The following is a 9,792-nucleotide window of genomic DNA, read 5'->3' on the forward strand; positions in this document are numbered from 1 at the left end:
AATATCTCCAGAGAAGGAGACTCCACAACCTCCCTGGGCAGCCTGTTCCAGTGCTCCGTCACCCTCACCGTGAAGAAGTTCTTACGCACATTCGTGCAAAACTTCCTATGCTGCAGCTTATGTCCGTTTCCCCTCGTCCTGTCTCCACGTACCACTGAAGTGGTACGAATCATTTATTTATTTATTTATTTATTGTTTAATACATTTGCATTTATTTTTCATACTTTCAAAGAATGGATGAGGTTGGAAAGGACCTCTGGGTCTATCTGGTCCAACCCCTGCTCAAGCAGGGATTCTAGAGCGGGATGCCCAGGACCATGCCCAGGTGGCTCCTGAAGATCTTCCTGAAGGAGAACTCAGTCGCCTGCAGTAACACAGTGCTTCTTGATGTTCCAATGGAGCCTCCTGTGTTCCAGTTTTTGCCCACTGGCTCTTGTACTGAGGCTGGGCACCACTGAAAACATCCTTTTTGCAGATATTTCTGTACATTAATGAGATCCCCACTGAGCCTTCTCCAAGCTGAACAGTCAAAACTCACTCAACCTCTCCTTGGAGGAGGGATGTGTCAGTCTTCCTGTGTTGAAAATGCAGTCATTCTGACAGCTTTAAAATCTCTAGTTAAAGCGAATTGTTCAAAGCTGGAGTGCTAGTTGAAAACAATAAACAGAAACCTGAGATGCATTTATCATTTTATCGTCCTGGTGGACGACAGGTTGGCCATGAGCCAGCAGTGTGCCCTCGTGGCATTCTGGGGTGCATTAAGGAGAGCGTGTCCAGCAGGTTGAGGGAGGTGATCCTCCCCCTCTACTCTGCCCTGGTAAGGCCTCATCTGGAGTACTGTGTCCAGTTCTGGGCTCCCCAGTACAAAAAAGACAGGGATCTCTTGGAAAGAGTCCAGCGGAGGGCCACAAAGATGGTGAAGGGCCTGGAGCATCTCCCCTATGAAGAAAGGCTAAGTGAACTGGGTCTGTTTAGCCTTGAGAAAAGACGACTGAGAGGGGACCTGATCCAGGTTTATAAATATCTGAGGTGTGGCGGGCATAGCGGTGAGGCCAGTCTCTTTTCAGTGGTACGTGGAGACAGGACGAGGGGAAACGGACATAAGCTGCAGCATAGGAAGTTTCGCACGAATGTGCGTAAGAACTTCTTCACGGTGAGGGTGACGGAGCACTGGAACAGGCTGCCCAGGGAGGTTGTGGAGTCTCCTTCTCTGGAGATATTCAAGTCTCGCCTGGACGCCTACCTGTGCGACCTGGTGTAGGGAACCTGCTTTGGCAGGGGGGTTGGTCTCGATGATCTCTAGAGGTCCCTTCCAACCCCTACAATTCTGTGATTCTGTGATTCTGTGATTCTGTGATCCTTATGGGTCCCTTCCAACTCAGGCTATTCTGTGATTCCATGATAAGATCCCCCACAGTTGCTTCCCTTTTCCAGCTCTCAGCTTCTCCTTGGTCAAGAAATGCTCTAAGCCATGCACAGTAGAGTTTCCTCCAGCCTAAGTGTTTCATCTCCACTGCCACAACTCAAGTTGTTTTTATAGGACTCATCTCCAATAACCTTTAACTGGCTTTGCCCCCTCCTTTAGATTTTTTTCCTTTTTTAATTTCTGTTAGCCCAAGTACCCTCAGCCCTCTGTCCAGGAGTTACAGAGGTGATCATCCACCTCAGCTGTGGCTTTCTGTACTGCTTCTGCCCAAAAACACAGCCCGTTCCCTTCTCCCCCAGCTCTCTGTTTGCAAAATCTGTGCTATCTGCTTTCAATTGTCCTTTCCATTTTTTCCAAGCCCTGATCCAACAAAATCATTCCTCACACAGAAATAGTTCTGCAACTCCAATTCCCTTTCTTGTTCTTTCTGGGTTGTTGTTAGATGGCATCCTTCCCTGGATGGGGCCAGGGCTGTGACTCATGCTGTATTCAGGATGCAGGTGCCCCAGACATCTATGTCACAGTGCCATGATGCTTTCTGGCTTGCTCTGTCCTTAATTCCTAGCAGTCTCTGATATCCACTTGCCTTTCTGCCCAGCTAACTTTGTTTTTGAACTATCATAGCTAAGGTTCCATTTTTGAGATGCATAGACAGTGTGGTGCTTTTAGAGCTGGGACTGTGTTTTTCAGCTACCATTAGCTTATCAGAATGTTTTTTATCACTCAGAACCACAATGTACTTTTGCAGGTTTTTATACTCAGCATCATTTTTCTTGCTGCATGCACTTGTGTCTGTCACTTAACTCAGCCACCCTTTTTCTTTGCCCAGAGAGCTGTGGTGCCCCATCACTGGAGCCTCTCAAGGCCAGGTTGGATGGGTCCTGGGCAGCCTGAGCTGATGGAGGCAACCAGCCCATGGCAGGGGTTGGAACTGGCTTTAAGGTTCTTTCCAACCCAAACCGTTCTGTGATTCTATGATTTTTTCACATCACTTGCAAAAAGCAGTGAAATGCAGAGGTCCTTGTACCCCATGGATGATTTCCACCTTGCTATCTGTCAATCCCTGTCTTTTAACCAGTTAGTTAGCCTTCAAGGGCCTTTTCTCTCACCCTACAGTGACTTTGTTTCTTTGAGAAACTTCAGCTAACTTTGACTTCCCAAATGTTTTATGGAGATGTAAGCAGGCTATTGTTCAAAACCATCAGTAAGGTACAATTTCCTTTGAGGAAAAAAAGAAAAAAGAAGGTTTATTCTGCCATCATCTGTTTGGCCACTTTTTGATCACTTTTTCCATAGTTTTAGAACAGTAACTGCCAGCTTCAACTGTGTGGGTCTCAGGGCTGCTCACAGCCTTGAGTGTATGCAGGGTTGGGGCATCTACTACCTCTGCAACCTGTGCCTACACATCACTTACTGTAAAAAATGCTTTCCTTACAACCTGAATCTCCCCTCTTTCAGTTTGAAAACGTTTCCCCTTGTCCTGTCACAACAGACCTGCTGAAGAGCCTGTCCCCCTCTTTCTTACAGCCCCTTTAGATACTGAAAGCCACTCTCAGGTTTCCCCGCAGCCTTCTCTTCTCAAGGCTGAACAGCCACAGCTCTCTCAGCGTGTATTCATAGGAAAGATGTTCCATCCCTTGGACCCTCCTCTGGACGTGCTCCAACAGCTCCATGTCTGCTGTACTGAGGACTCCACATCTGGATGCAGTGCTCCAGGTGAGGCCTCACAGCACAGAGCAGAGGGGCAGGATCACCTCCCTCGCCCTGCTGGCTGTGCTGTTCTGGCTGCAGCTCAGGATACGGTTGGCTCTCTGGGCTGTGAAGGCACGTTGCTGAGGTTGTCGTGAGCCAGTTGCAGATCTTGCACTTGGCTCTGTTGAACCTCATAAAGTTCACATGCGGCCACTGTTCGGGCCTGTTTAGGTCTCTCTGGATGGCATCCTGTCCATTGGGCACATTGACTGCACCACATTTGGTTGATTTGCTCTGCATTCCTGCTGGTGCTTAAGCCCATCACAGATGCTGCCCTTCATTGAAGATACTTTCCACAACTCCTCAATGCAGGGCATGCCTCTGCCTGCACGAGGCAGGCAGGTAAGGCTAAATGCTGTGCTTTATGCTCTCTGTGATGCCTTCTGGTCTCTGTGACAGCCTCTGTTACCCAGGCAAACTGTGATGATGTCCCAAGGCCTTGAGGGCCTCTGGAGGCTTCGTTCTTGTTTCCCAGCCTCCATTCAGCTGAGAAGTGTGCCAAGTGAAATAAGCTGTGCCAGAAGGTTTGTACAAATAACCAGATCTTTATCAGCCTTGTCATCATTTTGGCTGGCTACTATGGAAAAAAATATATTTATGATTCTTTTTCTAAAATGTCAGACCCGTTAGCTACTCTGAAAGGAAAAGTATCAAATAATTTCCTTTATTAACTGTGAATATTTAAGTGAAAGGCTTTAGTTTTTGTATGTAGACAGAGAGCAAATGTTCTGTGCAGTGCTTTTGGACAGAAATAGATCTCAATCTTAATGTTTACAAAGTAGAAAGATAACAGGGTATGGGGGTATCTATTTTTATCAGCTCAAGGGATTTAGAAAATGAGTGTGGAAGTGTTTATTGCTATAGCATAACTCCTGTGTGGGCCCAGTCTTGCAGTTCTACTTCACGTGCATGCTCTTAAATAACTGAGAAAACAAGGAATCAAGAATCAACTGACAAGCACCCAGGAAACTTCTACATCTCAAATACCCGAGCACTGACCCAGGACATCACTAAGCTGCAGTAGGAGGGATGGGCAGCACAATTCCCTGCATTTGAACGAACTTCAAAGTACAGAACTGGGGGAAAAATAATAGAAAAGAACAGCAAAGTGGATTTACATTCAAAATCAGCTTTGGATCAACAGTTTCACAGATGTGTTTGTTCTGAAGTTCCTCTGCAAGAGCTGTAGCTGACGTGAGCAGCTGGCTGGCAAGAGTGAGTGCTATGTAATTAGACACGAGCTATAAACATTCAAGTAGTATTAAATACAGCCTGATTCTGTCTGTCTTCTCTGCAGAGCACAGATATCAGCATCCCAATTAAAGTTTGTGAATGAAGCACTGCTCGATGCAGAGAAGAGTTACAGAGTCAGGACCACAACGAGCAGCAATCACAAAGTATAACTTCATTGGGGCTGCTCAGGGCTAGATTTTTAAAGGGATTAACAAATCTGTTGCAGATGCTGAGCTTCATCAGGTGCTAAAGTATGTTGATAGGTACTTAAATGCCTTTAAAAATCTATCCCCAGTGCACAGCTTCCTCATTTAACAGGACAAAGGGAACAAAAAAAAAGGGGAAATCAGTTAAATGCTGATGAATTCATTGATGCTGACTCTGGCATAAGACTGGCTTCTCTTTGGGAAACCTCAGGAACTTGCAAACTTACACCTGTGCCTTCAGGAGCTGGATGCTAAAGCAGTGTGCGCCCTGTGGTTCTGCACAGAGCACACGGGTGCAATCCTGCCCGCTCCATCCTCCCATGGGAACGTTGGCCAAGAGGTGTGGTGCCTCGGGCACAGCTGAGTGGCGGGGGGTGGGGATAGCATTGGGTGATACATGGCCCTTTCCTGCAGTTCTCAGGAGTGCTGGCAATGGGATGGGACTTCCAGAGTGTGTCTTGTTCTAGCAGTAGCAGCAGCGTTTTGTGAAACCCGGCATGGCTCTGTGGATGGTGCTGAAAGTGGGGATTTACAGGAAATCTGCTAGAAGTGCACTTTTGTCATTCAGAGCCTGATACTGGATCCTGCTTCCTTGGTGGGTGATGAGGGAGAGGAAGGCCAATGTGGTCAACAGCAGAATGAGTCCGACGGAAACAAAGGCTGCGAGCATCAGGCTGGCTTCTCCAGGAGTCAGAGTTTTGTCAAAGACGTTGTCCCCTTGGCTGTCAGGATCTGTGCAAAGAGAAGTGCTTCATGAGGAATCCACACATGAACGTGGAAAGTTTGAAATGATGTTGTAAAAAATCCATACCCTTTGCGGTGGTCCTATTTTGTGCAGTAGTTGTACCATAAGCTGCTGTCGTCAGTCCTTCTTCTGAAGAGGCTTCCAGCTCTGTGCAGAGAAAGAAAGAATGCCAGCAGAGTTGAAAGGTTTGAAAAACAGTGGGAAAGTAGCACTGGTTTTCCCGAGTTCCTTCTACCTTTGTAATCTGAACAGAAATCCTGATTACATCAGCACAATTATAAATACATTGCTCCAGGCAGCTCTGTGGACTAAGTCCACTTTATCTAGTCTGTTGCTTCACTTCTGCATTTGCTTGAAATTTCAAAGCCAGAAGGGATAAAATGCATAAAATAAATTCACCTTGTCTAAGGAAGGAGGATTTGGGCTACATGTGGCATTACATTTCTCATTCTGCCCCGCCAAGGTTACAGGAACAAGGCATGCCTGCTGGGGCTGTGCAGTCCCTGCAGAGGAATGTGGGAAACATCGACTGTGCTACCTGAGGCAGGAGATGCTGGACCTGGGTGTTTTGTGAAATTCTGTGACATGGAGGTGCTCACAAAGCATTTTTTACTTCATCTGCAAGTGGTGGAAGAGATCAGCAGCTCTGAGAAAGTTTGCCAACTTAATCAAAGGAACACCTCTTTCTTGGGCTGCATGAACAACCAAGAAAATGGAGCATCTTATAGCCCAGCTGATCTCTGCCTGTGCAAGAAGGAATGAGAGCATTCCTGTGAGCCAAAGCTGACTGCAGGAAGGAACCAGCAGGACTAAAAGACAGCTTTGCAGTTGCCTTCTGCACCACCTGTGGATGACTTGTGGTCTGCAGGCTGTCAGTGCCTCTGGGGAGGCTTTGTTGAAGCACCAACTGCTTTCACATTGCAGAATGCAGCAAAGCTGTCTGTTCCTTCCCACGTCATTCAGGCACCCCCATATGATGCTGACTGCCCAGGGCAGCATGCTGTGATTTCCAGGTGCTTCCCTGGAATGTGCGCAGTGCTGAGTCACCTGGCTTCCCTGCCTTTCACCCACATCACTGTGATACCACTTCAGAGCCCTAGGATGTATTTCTGCTACTGCACCTGATTTATTGATGGTGTAGGTAGTTTCCATGCCAGCGTGTATGTGGTCAGCTACATGGCAGTGCAGAAGCCACGTCCCAGGGTTTTCTGCTACAAGTTCAACAGTTTGGAAAGTCCCAGGAAAAAGGTCATATACATCTCCTCTGTGGTCTTTATCTGTCTGTGGCAAGGCAAAATCAGAATTGTAAGTGTCCTGCCTTACTGCATCCAAATACCCCCCAGGCACTGAAATATTCCAATTAGACTTTTTACTCTTTGAGGCAGATAAAAGGCTTCTTGTCAGCCTTACAGAGGGAAGCTGAGGCTCCCAGGAAATCTACATTTTATCAATTAATTAATTTGCAAAAGGGGTTTCCTCCTAAAGACTTCAGGTAGTGGTTGAGCTCAGGTATCGCCCTCTGAAAAACATATTTTTCTGATAGTCCTCCCAGTGCCAAGCTGTCACAACATCAAACTGTTGTGAGTAGGGAGAACTCTGCTCTCCTCCCTCCGTCTTCCCTTGTAGCTGTGGGTAAGCACGCATTTCAACCCACGTGACCATTTCCTCTAATAGTGACATGCATTCATGTTCTATAATAGGTTCAGACTTGTAGAAGCATTGCAAGGAACCCTTTCATTTTGTGTCTCCCTTACAGGCATATCTCCCACTGATCTCAGTTATCAGCAGGGTTATGTGCTCACATTGCAAAAATAGCCCAGCACTTGGACTTTTTTTTTTCGGGAATTTCTCATCACGCTGTTAAATGTGATTCATTTTACCAACCTTGAAGATGAAGGTCTGTGCATGGAAATGGACTGTATGTACATCTACTTCATTACCCATTCCTATCAAATACCAGTTTGTCTTATCACCGTCATTCATGGTTAGACCCAGGAGACTGTTATAAATCTTCCCATTGATTGCTGGAAGAATGACAAAATAGAACTGATTAATAACTGGCTATGAAATGGGTGATGATAATCATCAGGCACCATCTGTACTTTCTCTCCAAGGAGAATGGGTGCCCAGCACAAGTGCCAGGTCAAGGGCTCTCTGTAGTGACTGCAGGGAGAGTCATGTTTCTGTTTCACCTAAGTGCATAGTAGCAACCATTTAGTTGTCTCGAGAAGCACCAGGTAGTGTTTTCACCTGTTGAGGTCAATCTCCTGAACAAACTGGGGTTTTGCTGACAAGCCCCATGGAAGAAGAGGAAACAGTAATTGCCTAAAATGAGTAGAACCTGTAGAAGCAGAAGTTTGCTTTGCCAGGGCTGTTCCTGCCCCTATTTGTTCTGTTCTGTCTGGCTCCTGGGCTGATTGCTTCTACAGACACAGATTTAAAACATCACCCTTGCATTCCTACAAGTCAACAAAGAAGGCAGCTCCCAAACGACAAGGGAATTTTGGCAGGGCAGCCTCTCCCCACAAGGATAAGACTGAACTAGCTCGTCTTGGCTGGGCCTCATGAAATCTTTTTGTTGCAGTTTATAAGGTGTCACATGGTTGGATAGTTGCAAGCTAAGCCAACATCTTCCTAAAAGTAAACCTCTATCCTCTTGGCTGCTGCCACGAGTCCTACATACCATGCTTGCTGTTGCCTTCCACAAAATTCTTAGTGGAATTAAAATCATCAGGACTCTTGTGAAGGTATGTTTCAATATTCTCTTTTAAATACCAGGATTTGTTTTCATCGAACACCATAAACAGAAGAGTAAATTCACGATCAATGTCTTTTCTCAGGCCATTTTTATCTAGAATTCCTTTTCTGCAAACTACAAGAGGGCCAATCAGACCACTGTATGTGTCCTGAAATGAAATAAAAATGTGTTACAGATTTTCTAGTTCATCCAGTTATGAAATAAACACAAATAGGCAACACATTAAATAAAGATAGAATATCTGAGGAAAAAAGTGAGAAAAAAATCATGACTTCATCTGCTTAAGCATGTCTTTCTTGTTACATTTTAGTCCCAAGTTTTAAAGTGCCTTCACCCCAAATCCCTTCAACTATTCTTTAAGGAGGGAATCACATTACCATAGTGTATCCCTGAGGATTTCAGTAGATTAAAATAACCAAGACACGTGCAACTGTTAGCAAAGATGACAAAGCATCCAGCTCAGTAAACCTTTTCTCCAACTTGTGCTCCTTGTGGAAACATCTTGCAAGACAGAATATCTAAAACAACCAACTGTAATAATAATAACCTTCTTGGTTACCTTTACAAAATTTGCTGTTGAATAGTAAACCCAAGTGATACAGTTGGGATCTGTTTTCCCAGGGCCAGATCGCTCTGGGACATTCCATCTGTAGGTGTTTATTTCCCCTGAAACAAAGAAAAATGTTTAGCAAGAACAGCTGCGTGTCAGAAGCTTTGAGTAGCACGTAACTGATAGCTGTTACTCTCCCCATCAAAAAATGGTCTGCATCAAAGCTTCCCGTGAAAGCACGTGGGAATGGCATGTGCTCATGTTTCTGCATTCCAGAAGGTCGGTGAGGTTCCAGTGATGTAAAAGAAGGCAATATCACCTCCAAAAGGAGATCTGCAAATGGTGCTGGGAGCAGTAACACCCCACAGAGGGAATCTGTTCAGAGATTCAGTTTCTCAGCCTTCACCCTGGGCAAACTGGTAGATAAATGGTCTTGGAGGCCAATGCTTTAGGTCTGTTGAAATTGTAGGGAGCCAGGCTTCAGAAAATATTTCCTGGACTTTCTCAGTTGAAAGGGGCACCACAACACAGCCATTGCCACCAGGACTTTGGAGAAGGTGCTGCAGCACTATGTTGGCTCTTGTCTGGGAAAGGAGAGCTGATTAAATATCAGAACTGCTGCTGACTGGGAATGCCAGGAAGGACCCTTCCCTCTTCCCACTAAGCCACTGTTCCTTTGCAGTTGCTGAAGAGTCCCCGTTCCTTCCCCAGATCCATCACCTCTCTCTCATCCTCCCTGAGGGTAAGCAGAGATTCACTGATCTCTGATTCTTAAAAACAATCTGATGAGGAAATGACTTGTTTGGATGAGGCTCAGTTCTCTGCATTGAACACAAACATGTCTGTATTCAGATGAACTGACTATGCTATGTGTTCCCATTTGCTGGGAATTTATTTTTTTTCTGGTGCTCCAGCAAATAAAGGTCAGGAGGACAAGAAGTGGTCAACACCTTGTCCTTCTAAGTGCCAGATAAATGCTGAACAGTTTCTTTCCTAGAAGTTTTCAGGGCAACAAAACCTGAGAAAAAACTGGTAACACAGAATCATAGAATCACTAAGGTTGGAAAAGACCTCCAAGATCATCCAGTCCAACCATCCACCTATCATCAATAGTTCTCACTA

At 45.6% G+C, this 9,792-nt stretch overlaps 1 protein-coding gene across 1 annotated transcript in view; it reads right to left on the reverse strand.

The window, feature by feature from the left end:
• Positions 1 to 3,792: 3,792 nt before the first annotated feature.
• LOC104909378 (hephaestin-like protein 1) overlaps positions 3,793 to 9,792 on the reverse strand; it is a 13,245-nt gene continuing 7,245 nt past the window's right edge. Inside the window, exons 3-8 of the mRNA XM_019612096.2 lie at positions 8,680 to 8,786; positions 8,046 to 8,268; positions 7,247 to 7,386; positions 6,484 to 6,643; positions 5,429 to 5,509; positions 3,793 to 5,349 (exon numbers count right to left, since the gene is read on the reverse strand). Of these exons, the coding sequence (XP_019467641.1) occupies positions 5,147 to 5,349; positions 5,429 to 5,509; positions 6,484 to 6,643; positions 7,247 to 7,386; positions 8,046 to 8,268; positions 8,680 to 8,786 (914 nt within the window). The 3' untranslated portion in view covers positions 3,793 to 5,146. The remainder of the gene's footprint in view (positions 5,350 to 5,428; positions 5,510 to 6,483; positions 6,644 to 7,246; positions 7,387 to 8,045; positions 8,269 to 8,679; positions 8,787 to 9,792) is intronic.

This window comes from Meleagris gallopavo, chromosome 1, assembly GCF_000146605.3.
Source record: "Meleagris gallopavo isolate NT-WF06-2002-E0010 breed Aviagen turkey brand Nicholas breeding stock chromosome 1, Turkey_5.1, whole genome shotgun sequence".
Classification (NCBI taxonomy): Eukaryota; Metazoa; Chordata; class Aves; order Galliformes; family Phasianidae; genus Meleagris; species Meleagris gallopavo.